This window comes from Carassius auratus, chromosome 35, assembly GCF_003368295.1.
Source record: "Carassius auratus strain Wakin chromosome 35, ASM336829v1, whole genome shotgun sequence".
In the NCBI taxonomy this organism is placed as follows: Eukaryota; Metazoa; Chordata; class Actinopteri; order Cypriniformes; family Cyprinidae; genus Carassius; species Carassius auratus.
Genome location: NC_039277.1, coordinates 4,611,584 through 4,626,548, shown reverse-complemented (window position 1 = coordinate 4,626,548; position 14,965 = coordinate 4,611,584). Strand labels below are relative to the sequence as shown.

General features: G+C 35.2%; 2 protein-coding genes across 5 annotated transcripts; both read left to right on the top strand.

Moving 5' to 3' along the window:
• The first annotated feature begins 598 nt into the window (after positions 1-598).
• On the top strand, positions 599-9,568 carry LOC113054088 (anthrax toxin receptor 2-like). 2 transcript variants are annotated; one of them, XM_026219404.1, is made up of 18 exons: positions 599-1,014; positions 1,183-1,254; positions 1,679-1,750; positions 1,850-1,931; positions 2,045-2,125; positions 2,365-2,433; positions 3,087-3,167; positions 3,253-3,313; positions 4,153-4,251; positions 4,540-4,609; positions 4,961-5,039; positions 5,924-6,019; positions 6,098-6,148; positions 6,233-6,328; positions 6,411-6,584; positions 6,679-6,759; positions 9,217-9,282; positions 9,367-9,568. In XM_026219404.1, the coding sequence occupies exons 1-17, from the start codon at positions 878-880 to the stop codon at positions 9,253-9,255; spliced, it is 1,440 nt and encodes a 479-aa protein (XP_026075189.1). In that variant the 5' UTR covers positions 599-877; the 3' UTR covers positions 9,256-9,282; positions 9,367-9,568. The 2 variants fall into 2 exon arrangements, with proteins under 2 accessions (XP_026075189.1, XP_026075188.1); XM_026219403.1 differs by having other exon boundaries at positions 2,021-2,125; positions 9,367-9,567.
• A 1,303-nt stretch (positions 9,569-10,871) lies between these two features.
• LOC113054087 (progestin and adipoQ receptor family member 3-like) lies at positions 10,872-14,965 on the top strand. Of its 3 annotated transcripts, none has more exons than XM_026219400.1 (7): positions 10,872-11,013; positions 11,446-11,643; positions 11,716-11,878; positions 11,971-12,126; positions 12,831-13,028; positions 13,155-13,245; positions 14,106-14,965. In XM_026219400.1, exons 2-7 carry the CDS (start codon positions 11,450-11,452, stop codon positions 14,246-14,248), a joined length of 945 nt encoding a protein of 314 aa, XP_026075185.1. In that variant the 5' UTR covers positions 10,872-11,013; positions 11,446-11,449; the 3' UTR covers positions 14,249-14,965. The 3 variants fall into 3 exon arrangements, with proteins under 3 accessions (XP_026075185.1, XP_026075187.1, XP_026075186.1); XM_026219402.1 differs by having other exon boundaries at positions 10,904-11,006; XM_026219401.1 differs by having other exon boundaries at positions 10,915-11,034.

Here is a 14,965-nt window from a genome sequence, read left to right as displayed (position 1 = left end):
TGTCCTTTGCTTCAAAAATGTAGTGGGTAAGAACTGTCAGCAGGTTGTTATAAAAAGCAGTCACATTAGTTTAATTAAAGCTGGTGGAACAGGACATGCTGGTGGCTTGAGGTCAGTGAACAGACAATGTGTTTTCCCTCCATATTAATGGCATCCCATCCATCTGGATATTTGCAGCCATATCTGCTGGCTAATTCGTATGCAAATTTGAGCTCCTGAAACATTTTTAAAAAGGTAAGAGGGAGAGGTTTAAGAAATGTTTAATGTCCAGAAACGCCCTCTCATAAAATCTTTTGCCTGGATTCCCCCTTTTTAAAAATGCACTCATCATAATGACATGTTTATATTTATATTATTGTATGTATATATATATATATATATATATATATCTTTTTTTTTTTTTTTTTTTTTTTTTTTTAGGGCTAATTTTTTTTTTTACCTGAATGGCTTTTGAAAATGTTTCAAAGGTTTCAAAGCCCAAAAGGATCTAACTGCAGGAATGACCCATATGGCCAGCAGCACCCTTTTGCTATTGTTGTCCCTGCTCTTTTGATGTCGCTCCAAGATCACCCGCTGTTGTGTGGATAAAGAGCGCATGCGCACTGAATCGTGTTCATGTGCAGCGAAACCGGACACGTTTGAATAATAATAAAAAAAAGCTTTACTGAATTAAATGAATCTGGATATGGATTTTTGAAGCAGAAGAAAAAGAGAACAGTTCCTGAAGACCGCTACAGGAGTGGCTATTAAAGGCTGTTTATGTGATGCGTGCATGAGTAAATAGTTGCGCGCTCCGTCCACGCGCGTCAGCTGCGTTTCCATCACTGGATTTGACGGGTTCCCATCCCATACCAACAACGTGCATCACTTGACAGGAATGAAAGAAGACAGCGATCATGCCATTAAAGCGACTTTGGTCCTCCAACTTTTCTGCCTCTCTCTCCTGACTTCCTTTGGGAAAGGAGAAGAGGCGTCCTGCCATGGAGCCTTTGATTTATATTTTGTGTTGGATCGGTGAGTTTTCGGAAATATTATCAATAACATTAATAACTTAAGTGATCTCATTATTAGTTCTTGTATTTTTAGGTAGCCTACTGTTTTTTTTTTATATATATAGCTCTCTGGGGCCCTTATATGGCCCTGTTTATCTTGTGAAGCACCAAATGTTCACCATCATTCTAGGTCAGGCAGTGTTTCGGACAACTGGATGGAGATCTATGGATTTGTGGAACAACTTACTAATCGTTTCGTAAGGTAAGAAACAAAAAGTTAAAAGTTGCTTTTTTATAACCAACTAACAAATAACAAAAGCTACTGAAGGGGTTAAGAAGTTTCAGCACTTCCACACTCAAAGTCTTGTCTGGTACAAACCACATCTGTGAGTCTCAAGCTCTTGCACATGTGTGGAACTAAACATAAACTTAATTTCAGATTACTATGTTTAACTTCATTCTGTGTCAAATGTAAGTTTGGATTAGTATGTGGTATGGTGACCTAGTTAATGCAATTTAGGGCACAATGGTTAACCTCAGATAGTGCCACGGTGGTCATTTACATCAATCACTGCAGTACTATAAAGTTATATATCAGACTCTTTTAGAAAACATAATTTTTCTTGCCCATCCAGAGAGTAAATTTGATTTTACAGTTCATAACATATTATTTCTACTTCCTTTAGCCCGAAAATGAGAGTGTCCTTCATAGTCTTTTCCTCTAGTGCAGAAGTAGTCTTGCCTCTCACTGGAGACAGGTGAGATTTCATTCAGTCTATTTTGAGTTGTACTGTAGTATTTTTACTGTAATACAGATAAAAAAAGTATAAAGCTGGTATGTTTTCCGGGGCGTTTAGGGCAGCTATTGATAGTGGTCTACAAAGTTTGAGCAAGATCAGACCTGCTGGTGATACCTACATGCACGAGGGGTTAAGAAAGGTAAGTGCATGATATTATCACCAAAATCATGTATTGGATATTTCATCTCCTATGTATTTCAGAGATCATAACAAATAAAAACATTTTAGGTATTAAAACAAATGACTACCCAGGGCGCCAGAGCATCCAGCATCATTATTGCACTGACTGATGGGAAGCTGGAGGTTTATCCACATGACCTTGCTGTGAAAGAGGTAAAGCACCATGCTACATACTGTATATGAAATATTAATACTGCATAACCAATGGAAGTATTTATTACATGGAAACTATTACATGTTTGAATTGAGATAAAAAAAAAAAAACCTGTACACTGAGGTACTTTATAACTTCCACCTTAATTCGCAATACAGTTTTGACATGTTCTGGGTTTATTATTGTTAATATTATGCATATACATTTTTAATAATGAATTCCCCATTTGTTTTCTCAGGCTAACCAGGCGAGACAGTATGGTGCACGCATATATTGTGTTGGTGTGAAGGACTTTGATGCAAACCAGGTACAGATTTTCATCTATTGGATAATAAAACAGATGGAAAATCCCATAGACTTACATTGAATGTTATATCTAGAGACTACAATGTCATATAAACTTGGAAGTGGATTATTTTGACTTGGATCATTAAGCAATCGGCTAGAAACCATACAAAATATATACTAATAAACACTTGGAATACCTTAGGAACCACATAATATCCTAGCAACCACCTTAAAGACCATATCAACATGCTAAAGTTCACTTTGAACCCCAGAGCAACACACCATCCTCGAATCATTAGTGCATTTCACACTGGCGAAAAATGTGAAAAATATATTTTCTAACATTGATTTGTCTCAATCTATTATAGTTTATTAGTGTATCACTGTCACAGGAATTTTGTTGTCCTGGCGATATTGTTTTCTTCATGTGCATTAATAACAGCATTAGTGTAACAGAGGGATCCTTTATATTGATGTTGGTGGATGTGCTAAGTGCTTGTCTGGGCAGGACGATGAGAGAAATTGCATTCTGCAGATAACATATCCGGCCCATTTTACATTAGCAAGAGATTGATTCTGGCTTGGGAAAAGGTAGCAAGAGAGCTTCAGAAATTGGCAGCTTCAGCGAAGTGAGATTCTGACATGAATATGCCAGTGTTAATGTTTTCATAGCTTGCAGATATTGCAGACAGCAAAGATCAAGTGTTTCCCGTTGTGGATGGATTCCAGGCCCTCAAAACCATCGTAAATTCGGTGAGGCTTAGCACAAACAAAGATAGCTTTTCTTGCATGCGGTTTGTATGCTGCCTTGTAATTGACTTGTATTTGTGTTTTACAGATTTTAAAGAAATCCTGTGTGGAGATTTTTAACCTTGAGCCCTCCAGCATTTGCGTCAATGGTATGTCTAAGGCTGCATTTACATTATATGGTTTTCCTCTCATGTGGCAAAGATCGGATATGACCCACAAACGTGTAAGCAGGAAAAAAGCACATGGATTCCGATTTTTTGTGACTCAGATACGTGTATTTGCAACAAATCCTAACTGGTATTCAAAACTAGCCGAATTGTGTTTTTTTCCACCGTTTTCCCATTTATCGGGGGTCCCCTCCATTGGAATTGCAACAGTGTAAAAGTAATTGGCCCATTAAGGCCCTCCCCTTGAACACCAATGGCATTCGAGTATCATTTAAACCCTAACTAACCCTGACCCTACTTGTAACACTAATTACAGGTATCCTGAGAGGATAGGCTATGTAATTTATTTTATTCCATTTCCTAAATCCAACCAAAACAAAGCAAAATGTCTCTAAGCATTCAACCCCAATCACAAGTTAGACGAAAACGGTCATTTTCTGGTTGTCATACTCTTATTACGTTCCATTTTTCATCTGCTCAAGCAGAACATTAATGTCATCTTGTGCTTCAGCAAGTTAGCAGTGGCTAAAACTAGCTAATGTTAATGTTATTCTAACTTACAAACCTAAATAGTGAACCGTTCTCACATCAAGTACCGTTCAGTGAAAGTCAAAAAGTGTTTAGCATGAATGCAGTTTTTGGATATGGGCCACTTTTAAAAGATGCAAGCTGGTTGTCCAAAAAAATTGGATAGAGTCAACGAATCAGAATTGAGCATCAAGACCTACATTGTAAATGTGGCTAAAAGATCCACGTAAACGCGATGTAATTGTTTTGAACTCATGACCATGACTAATTTCAGTGTAAACACTGTGTTTTAGAAACGTTCAACATTGTGTTGCGAGGAAGGGGATTCACGCAGGGAAGAACCTCAGATGGTGTGGTCTGCACGTTATCTGTCAATCAACAGGATCCTTACAGTAAGCCATTCAATGCATTCCTTCTATTCTAAAACATATCCACAAAGATACGCCTCACAAAACAAGCCATATAATTCACCTCCCCATTTAGCAAATGAATAAGTGCTACAGTAAGCCACAATGTTATTATTTTTTGTTAGCAAGAGAGATGCTAAATTCTGCGTGGCCTCGGAGGCTCTTGCTCTTTTTTTGAGCCGATGGGGAAGTTTCGTGCAGCCACATCCTTAAATAATGCCTCTGTGTTAGGCATTTTTATGGCAGTCACATGCTTCTCTCTCTTCCTTCTAGATGAGAAGCCGAGTGCAGTGAAGGATAATTACGTGCTGTGTCCAGCTCCAGTGTTGACCGAGGTTGGACAGTAAGTGGCATTGGACCAGCTTCAGTTGTTACAAGCTGACATGCAAAGGGAACGACTTCATCATCTTATCCTGGTTTTTAATTTATTTATTTATTTATTATCTCAGTTTCTGTTGATAGCTCAGGTAATAGAAAACTGATAAGGAGCATGCTAAGTGCAGGGCTGAAACAAAGTAGCATGTTGCTTTTCGTCGTGGCCAAGTTCGTTTTGAACTGATGAAAGAAGCTTTTTAAGAGACATTCATCTTGTTGTTTTCAAAAGAAGACTTTAGGACAACGCTGTTGGTCTTATGAACCATGCTCCGTCTTTGGCATTCAGTCATATAATAACGTACTCTTCCTCTCTCAACAGCTCCCTCGATGTGCTCATTAGTCTGAATAATGGCCAGTCTTACATTTCAAGTCCAATCACAATATATGCCCACGCATGTGTAAGTACACAATACATTTCTTAGCAAACTAACTTTAATAATACACAAGTTTACTAAGAAGGTCAGTAAATATCATAATAAACAGTCTGATTATAGGAACAGAATTAATCCAAATTAACTGGTTTTTGCATGTTCTCTTGAAACATTGGATTGTAATACAGTGTCAGTGTTATTTTAGTGTTTATATATATATATATATATATATATATATATATATATATATATAGATATATAGATATATAGATATATATATTGTAAACATTTGTTTTATTTTCATTAAGTTTTAATTATTTTATGAGCTTTAATTTTAATTAGATTTTGATATTATTTTTATTTCAGTCGAGTAATTTTAATATTTAAAGTTGTTTTAATTCCTAATTTCTGATTTCCGTTTACATTTTTCCCATGTAGTATTTAATTTTAAATATATTTCAGATATATTTCAATAATATATAATAATAATGTTTTGAAAATAAGGCTTTACTGTTCACCAAGGCTGCATTTATTTGATCCAAATTATAGCAAAAACTACTAGGCTTGGTATATTATTACAAATATTACAACTGTTTTCTATTCAAATATATTTGAAAATGTTATTTATTTATTCCTGTGATCAAAGCTGAATTTTCAGCAGCATTACTCCAGTCTTCAGTGTCACATGATCCTTCAGGTATCATTATTATTAATGATTACTATGTTGAAAACAGTAGCGTTCATTTTTTTCAGGATTCTTTGATGAATTTTACTGAAATAGAAAGCTTTTGCAAGATTTTAAATATCTTTACTGTCACTTTTGATCAATTCAATGCAACCTTGCTGAATAAAGGTAATTGTACACAACTTTTATGTTTATAAATCAAACATATTTTTTCCATTTCTTATAGTCTGATGGGATAGTGATAGTGATTGTCATCCTGTTGCTGCTGGTGTTGTTGTGTTTAATTGTGCTCTGGTGGTTCTGGCCGCTCTGCTGCATGGTGGTGAGTGCTACAGATACACAGCTTATGTTATTTCCCACAAATGTGTATATTAATGAGGATTTTCTCCTCATATGTCAGGTAATCAGCGATCCACCCCCATCTCGCCCTCCGCCTCCATGCCCAATACCTGTAAGTACAGTACACTGGGGCTTGAAATAAATGTTAATTTGCAGAACTACCCATTTCTTGAAATGCTTGATTCATATCTTACAGGAACCTGAGGAGGACCTTCTGCCGAAGAAGAAATGGCCTACAGTGGATGCGTCTTATTATGGTGCCAGAGGGCCTGGCGGCATCACACCCATGGAGGTGATGTAATAATCCAACGCCATCCAAAAGAACATAGCACAGACGTTTTATGGATATATGCTGAAACTCACAGCATCCACAGGTTCGCTGGGGTGAAAGGGGCTCTACAGAGGAAGGGACGCGGTTAGCGAAAGCTAAAAATGCTGTGGTCAAAATGCCAGAGGAGGAGTTTGAAGAACCTGTAAAAAGACCCCCACCCAGACCACCACCAATATATCAAGCCCCAGTCCCAGACAAATGGTACACACCCATTAAAGTAAGTTTCCTGTCAACACGACTCGGATAATGTATGTATGTTTTAAAATGCTGTTGTGCTTCTCAGTGTTTTTCTGTAATGTGAATGTTTTTAGGGACGTTTTGATGCTGTGTTAGCATTGCTGCGGAGACAATACGACAGAGTTGCTGTCATGAGACCCACAGCAAATGACAAGGTACGGTGGCCTTGGTTTATGCTATCTCTGCTTTATAATAAAGAACAAGACCTGAGCTTTTTGTTTGTATCAATAAATTTTTTTTTGTTTTTGTTAAATTTCATGTTTTTTAGATTCATTCAGTAGGAATAAGTAAAGAAAACAGGAAATTGATGCGTTTTGAAGAAATGCATGAAACGCTATATGCAGGAAACAACAGATTTGTGTCACATAAATAGCACTCCACCTACAAAGACATCACTTCACACTTAGTTCTCTATTGCTTTTTATTAAATTTGGTGTATGTTACTTAGCTAATAGTGTAAGACTATTACAAGCATAAAAATACTTAACACACATTTTAAGTGAAATTCTAAATATTACAATTTTTTGTTGATATTTTGCATTCATACTTAGCATTTTTAATTATATTTATATTTTTAATGGTAATTTCTTTCTCTCTTTTTTTACTGAGCTTGTCACAGTGCATTATCGGATTGCTCTTTTTTGCAATTTGTCAAAAGGAGGTACAATTTCTCAGACAGGTGTTTTCGGTTACAAAACGCTGTCCGCATTTTAAACATTTTCCTAATGTTTCTCGTAACCACCCTTAAATGTTGGAAAATGCTTAAATCATCTTACTGTTCATGCATAAAATGCAATAAAAACGCACGGAGATGATACTGAGAGAGCAGACGTAATAAAGATTTCATGGCATTCTTCTGGCACAATCATTTTATTAGCAAAATATCCAAAACCACCACTTACTAGTACGTCCAGGTTGCATTCAATCACTATTATATGTTTGGTCTAAAATGCAACTGCCATGTTTTGCCACAGAACAGCAATTGCGAGTACATTTTCTGTCATATTTGCAGGAATGCAATATGATGATTTTTCAAATTAACATTTATCTTTATCAACACTGTGTAATTGCCCAAATGCCCATTTTAAAACACATTATGCGTCACAATTAAAAGTGCGTCATGGTTTTCAAATACCTTTCATAGTCCACACTACAATGCGAATAAATGTGTTTGGGAGCAGCTTCAAAAGGCTCTGTTTCTGCAGAAAAAAACTACATCTCGGATGGAAGGCCAAAACATCGAGAAATAGATGTGTTTTCAAATGTAAACATAGCCTTAGAACGTAGTACTATGTTGCTGCTGATCTGGTCAGGAACCTATAATGCTTTAAAATGTAGTGTGCCTGTAGCTCAACTGGTAGAGCATTGCGCAAGGTTGTGGGTTTGATTCCTCGGTAAAAATTGATAGCCTGAGTTCACTGTAAGTCGCGTCTGCTAAATGCATAAATGTAATTTAATTTAATTTAAAATGCTGCTTATGTAGAAATCTTACTGAACAGTGCCATTGTGTTGCTCATGAAACCGCTTAGTTCAGTCCCTCGTTTGGTCTGCTGTAAAGGCTCATTAGCACTAATAAGCCACACATACAAGACACACTCTTGTCACACATCTCATTACGGTGGTGCAGCTGTGTGCGGTGGTCTGACTGGTCATGAACTGACCCTCAAACACACACTCATCAGAGAGCAGTCGTCACTTTTACACTCGTTAGGTTGAGCTGACTGTCAGAGTGTCTAACCTCTGACCTCTCACTGATTGCACCGTCCCACTCTGTTTGAGTTTAACTGAACGTCCTTCTAAGCACAATGAGAATATTGTTGAAGTGTTTGACTATGGGCGCCAGTAGATCATTGAACAAATAGTTAATTTATTCTTTTACTAAAATTCCTATTTTTATTTTCTTAAAAGACAAGAACTAGAAAAAAAAAAAATCTAATAATAATAATAATTAAGGGGGGAAATAGTAGTCTATTATATATATATTATGTAATGCTATATTATTATATTATGTTTTTACATTTTTCTTATATTACTTCCTGAACAATTTTATTTCTTAAAATAAGATAATAATAATAAGTAAATAATATATAGATATTTTTATATATATATAAAATATTGTTGAGCATGTTTTTTCATGCCAAAGAATCACAGTTGCTATAAATAGAGTTTAATTATTAATACTGGTACCTGTTCTACATTCATGTTACCAGATCTGTCCAGACAGCGTTTGTCATGCATCAGACCTCCACTCAATTGAACTCAAATACTCCAAATTATTGTAAAGTAATGTCAAAACATTTTTTTTTTAACCATATACGTAGCGTTAAAAATATATATAGTGTGGATGACATAGCATGAGTTTTGAGGTAATGTGATTTGGACAGTAAATAGAAGAACTAAAATCTTTCACCAGTCTCAAAATGAGCGCATAAGTAACACGAGGAGAGACATTAGGGGATTTGATTGGTCATATTTCACAATCTATAAGAGATAATGGGGTAAAGAGATCATTGAGATGAGTGTGATTGTAAGAATGGGTGATGAGATAGTCGGTCCTCCTTTATGGTTCTGTAATGTAACATCCTGCTTTTTTGGGGGGTTTTGTCTTTCAGGGGCGCTGCATCAAATTCACCCGGGTTCAAAGTCATTAACAAACATAAAGTGTCCTTTACTTTGAAGTGAGTTTTCATCAATTTTAACATACTATTTGGAAACACTCGAAATGCTAATGCAGGATTCACAATATAAATGTCACTTTTCAGGTACGTTCAGACGAGGATTGGGGAATCCACAGCGGCATGAAAACAGTGTGCAACTGTACTTCTGAATTAAAACCTTGGAGTTTTAATTCATACATTTATAAATCTATCCTGCCTGATTTTTTTTTCTGCATATGTCTTTGAATATGGTTGAATCCACTACTTTTTAACCATTGATATATATTTTTTAGTTTTTCTAGTTACAAATCAATACAGTGCCTTCTTGTGAGTGTATTTTGAATGTGTTTTTCAAGGAAAGAAAATGTAATTTTTTTTTTCATTATTATTTCTTTCATCATTATAAGTGAAGATGTTAATTATACCATAAATTCATTGAGATTTGTATTTACCTATTTTTATATTTATTTATAACAATTTGATTCAGTCAATAGATTATATTTGTTACATTTATGGCAAATAAATCCATTAAAATAAATTATAGTAGGCCACTTGTTCAACTTTGTAGATACATTACAATTCAACAGTTAACAGTAATATATATATATATATATATATATATATATATATATATATATATAGTTAATATATATCATTTTTTATTCTGAAAGGATGCATTATAATGATCAAAAGTGACAGTAAAGTATTTTTAATATGCTACTAAAGTTTATTGTTGTATTTCAAAGTATTTTGAATTTCCCTGCATCAAAGAATACTGAAGGAAATATGTAATAATTTACGAAAAAATTATTAAGCATCAGAAACTTGATAACTCTATGAAAACTTTATATCAGTATTAATAACAATTAAGTTAATAATTGAGCAGCAAATCAGCATATTAGAATGATTTCTGGAGGATCATGTGTGATTATAGTAGTTCTCTTGAGAGCTTATATGATTTATGATGTAATAAATCATTTCAAATGTCTTTGAAATGTAACAGCCTGTATTACCTTAAAAATAAAATGTCAAATGGTTATTTTATGAGCAGATATTATGAACAATAAATTACTGACATGATTACTCGTATGGTTTGATAGAATATGTGTGATTGTATGGACATTAACATCTAATAGTGAGAGATCATATTTTGGCAGGAATTAGTCTGAAACAATTAACAGACTGTATAATGTCTGATGATTATACCATGTTAAAATATCTGGATATTCAAAATTATAATCCTAACCTCTTTTATTCTGAGAGACAGTCTGAATGCACTGTAAATCGCTTTGGATTAAAGTGTCTGCTAAATGCATGCATGTAAATATATATATAAAATACTTTGATATAACATATAACACACACGCGCACACACACACACACACACACACACATATATATATATATATATATACAACATTGCGGTTTATATATATATATATATATATATATATATATATATATATATATATATATATATATATATATATATATATATTGTTTCATTTCTTTGCATAAAAATGCCTCCACCATCAAATAAAACCATCATTCAGGAAGCGAGAGTGACGTGTCGACGCATTGCGTGTCTGACGCAGGGCTTTTACGTCACGCACTCGCTTCTTTAGCTTTTAGCTAACGGCTAGCTGCCGGTCATCAACATGAAGCTCATATCCTGATATCATATCAAGCAGAAAGTAAGGAACCGACAGGGCTGAATGGGATAGACGGCAGGCCTTTACCTGGAGGTCAGAGGTTTGTCGTACTTACACTGAGATATAATAGATTTAAAAGACTAATCTAAATCTCTTTAAAGCTAAATTAACGTTAGCTGCTTCACATCACCGACACAAACAAAACATTTCTGCATATTCGAATCTGTAGTGCAATAAACGGGAATGTGTTGCTTGTTTGATTGTGTTTATGATGAGATATATTAGCTTTCAGGAAAATATAGAGACTTTTATATTTAAATGTATATCTTACTAGCCATAGATTTCAATACATGCAAAGTTATTTAAACTCGAACAGGTGCACATTTTGTCCTAGTTTAAATCTCGACAGTTATCTCTAGGGCTTTTTGCTGGAGCTGGTTTTAGGCTTCAGTGATGGATAGGGAGCTCGCTGTTTCGAGAAAGCCTTAGTGTTTTATTAAAACAACTGAGACATGCATCTTTGCTCCTCCAGCCACATGAACAAGATGCCTCAGAGCATCCTCAAGAGCAGTCATTACATTGAGCTGGGCAGCTATCAGTACTGGCCCGTGCTTGTGCCCAGAGGAATCCGATTATACACCTTTGAACAGATCCCAGTGTTTCTGAAGGAGAATCCCTACATCACTGATGGATACAGAGCACACCTGCCTTCCAAACTGTGCCTCAAAAGGTGCGTTTCTTACTCTTTTGACAGTGTAGATGTGATCCCGTTCGTTTACACATCATTTCTCAAATCCTACAGCATATTCATTCTGTCCAATGAGACGGTGAACATCTGGAGTCATCTGCTTGGGTTCCTGCTGTTCTTCTTGCTGGGAGTGAATGACATGGCCTCAGTCCTGCCGTCTGCAGGGGCGTCACGAGAGGACTACGTCATTTATTCAATCGGACTGTTTTGTTTTCAGGTAATGCATTAAATGTGCGGTAGGGAATTTTACCTATACAAATAAGCACTGCATATTAATGAATGGGTTTTTGTTTTTTATTCTATGGTCAGGTTTGCATGCTGTGCTCTGTGGGCTATCACTTGTTCTGTTGTCATCGCTCGGAGAAGACGTGTCGCCGCTGGCTTGCTCTGGACTATGCTGGAATATCTGTGGGGATTTTGGGATGTTATGTGCCTGGAGTCTTCTATGCCTTCTACTGCAACGGTGTACGACAGATGTGTTTAGAGCTTTATTTGATTGTATTTGTACTTTTATTTAAGTGTTTTATTGCATGTATTAAATAAAAAAGAAATTTTATTTCAAGTTTTTTTTTATGTTCTTTAAAGAGACCAAGGTTGCATTTATTTGATAAACAAAGCAGTAAAAACAGTAATATGGTGAAATATTATTACAATTTAAAATAACAGTTTTCTATGAGAATATATTTTAAAACAGAATTTATTCCTGTGATTTAAAGCTGAATTTTGAGCATCATTACTCTAGTCTTCAGTGTCACATGATCCTTCAGAAATCATTCTGATATACTGATTTGATAATCAAGAAACTTTTTTTTTTTTTTTTTTTTTTTTTTGTGGAAACTGATACACTGGTAAAGATTTAGTTTTAAACAATAAAGAAATTAAAAATTTATTCTGAGAGGATGCATTAATGTGACCATCAAGGAATACTTAAGTTTTTAATAATAGTTGAGCATTAAATCAGCATAGAATGCTTTCTGATGGATCATGTGACATGGAAGACTGGAGTAATGATGCTGAAAATACAGCTTTGATCACAGGAATTACATTTTAAAATATTAAAAGAAAACAGTGATTTTTAAATTGTTATAACATTCAGAATATTACTGCTTTTACTGTATTTTCAATAAAAGCAGTAATGCGGATGTAGTAACACATGACATTTGTTTCAGTTTTGGAGGCAGGTGTACCTGCTGACGGTGCTGGCTCTCATCTTGGCTGTGTTTGCGGCTCAGATCCATCCGCTCTACCTCTCTCAGCAGTGGAAGAAACTGCGCTCTGTCATGTTCTGCTCTGTGGCTGGATACGGCATCATCCCAGCCTGCCACTGGGTCTGGATCAATGGAGGATTCCACTCTGAAATCGTAAAGGTGATGTATATCGGCTTGTGGCATCAGGAATAATGGGAGACACTGTGAGGAGGGAAATATCAATACATCACTTCTACCAGTGAAGGTTGTGCTATTATTAATACCGAACATTTTATATCTTTGCAGGTGTTTTTTCCTCGAGTCATGATCATGTATTTGATTGCCGCCTCAGCATTCCTTTTCTACGTTAGTAAAATCCCAGAGCGATACTTTCCAGGTGAACGCTCTATACTAAATTGCTATATTTTATTAAAAGAAATGTTCACCCCAAAATCTAAAATTTGTTGAAATGTCAGGCCATCCAAAATGTAGATGAGTTTGTTTCTCCATCGGATTTGGAGAAATGTAGCATTACATCACTTGCTGAGCATCGGATCCTCTGGAGTGAATGGGTGCCGTCAGAATGAGAGTCCAAACAGCTGATAAAAACATCACAATAATCAACACCACTCCAATCCATTAATGAATATCTAGAGAAACGAAAAGCTGTGTTTGTAAGAAACAAATCCATTATTAAGGTGTTTTAACTGCATATTTATCTCCTGATTCAGATGCAGTATTATGAATATAGGAATTTGTATTTTAGCCAGAAGCAATGATAAGAAGTTAAAAACGTCTCTTGATGGTTTTTTTTGTGGATTACTGTGATTGTTTTTATCAGCTGTTTGGACTTTCATTCTGACGGCACCCATTCACTGCAGAGCATCCATTGCTGAGCAAGTGATGAAATGCTACATTTCTCCAAATCTGATGAAGAAACAATTTCATCTAGATCTTGTAGGGGAGAACAACTATTATTCAAAAAAAAAAATAATTTTAACCCTTCTTTTCAACTCGCATATAAAAAAAAGAAAAGAAAGAAAACTCTTAAATGCTGATGCTAGATTTTAAGTTAATTAAAAACCATCAAATCCAGATCAGCAGTCTAATTCTGGTTACATGGTTTGCATTTTTTTTAATGATTCATTTTGAATAATCTAATCAAATCAAATTAAATTGTGACCAAATTAGTCAAGAATCACATTGATAAATTGCCAGAACAAGTATTTACCCATATTTTAATGTCTGTCCTCACAGGCCAGCTGAACTATCTTGGAGCCAGTCATCAGCTCTGGCACGTTCTGGTGGTGGTCATGTTCTACTGGTGGCACCAGACCGCTGTCTACGTCATGACATACAGACACAGTCAGCCCTGCACAGACTACAGCACTCATGGTTAAACATGGTCATAAAATCATCTGAGCCATTTATGTTCAACGAGTTCATTTGGCATTATTTTAAGTTGTGCTAAATAGAGTCAAACAATGACACTTTACCTCTCATTTGCCTTTGATCACCCTACTGTAGGGTTACGTGCAATTAAAATCATGTTTCCTCATATGTTTCATACATATTCTCTGCTGGCTATCAAGAGTCTTTGTCTGTTACATTATGTATTATGTTTTCTACTGAGCCTTTTTCCCATTGTATCATTGGGGTTGTGAAACAATACATGCTGTTAATATGCCTCACTCTGGAATGTCCTTAATTGAAATGTGCTTAACTATCACTGTTCTGTAACTGATGAATTATATGGTAAAGGATAATACTGTAATTAAGTGAATCTTTTTTTTTTTTTTTTTTTTTTTTTTTTTTGGTAAAAGGAGCTGGTTTGATGTATTAAACAAATTTGAGTTCATATATAAAGCAGCACTGGGAGCTGGGCATTTAAATGACCAAGAAACCTTACTTCAGTACTTTGTGCGAACAATGGGTCAAAATCACAATAGTTGCACTAAATTGCTAACGAACATATATCATGTTACTGTTTCTCATCATTTTTTGAACTAATGTTGATGGTTTGATTTTCTCTATTTGATTATTTGGAATGATTTAAACTGCCTGAATTAATATCTATCGGAATGGAGAAACTGAATAAAAACAAAATCTTGTTTGTA

What these genes read in the sequence shown, in the direction of transcription:
- LOC113054087 (XM_026219400.1), top strand. Translation starts at nt 11,450, where the DNA reads ATGAACAAGATGCCTCAGAGCATCCTCAAGAGCAGTCATTACATTGAG. An exon ending in TCCAAACTGTGCCTCAAAAG is followed by an intron (nt 11,644 to 11,715) that starts GTGCGTTTCTTA and finishes CAAATCCTACAG; the next exon opens with CATATTCATTCTGTCCAATG. An exon ending in TCCACTCTGAAATCGTAAAG is followed by an intron (nt 13,029 to 13,154) that starts GTGATGTATATC and finishes ATATCTTTGCAG; the next exon opens with GTGTTTTTTCCTCGAGTCAT.
- LOC113054088 (XM_026219403.1), top strand. Translation starts at nt 878, where the DNA reads ATGAAAGAAGACAGCGATCATGCCATTAAAGCGACTTTGGTCCTCCAA. An exon ending in TTGCCTCTCACTGGAGACAG is followed by an intron (nt 1,751 to 1,849) that starts GTGAGATTTCAT and finishes CGGGGCGTTTAG; the next exon opens with GGCAGCTATTGATAGTGGTC. An exon ending in GACCCACAGCAAATGACAAG is followed by an intron (nt 6,760 to 9,216) that starts GTACGGTGGCCT and finishes TTTGTCTTTCAG; the next exon opens with GGGCGCTGCATCAAATTCAC.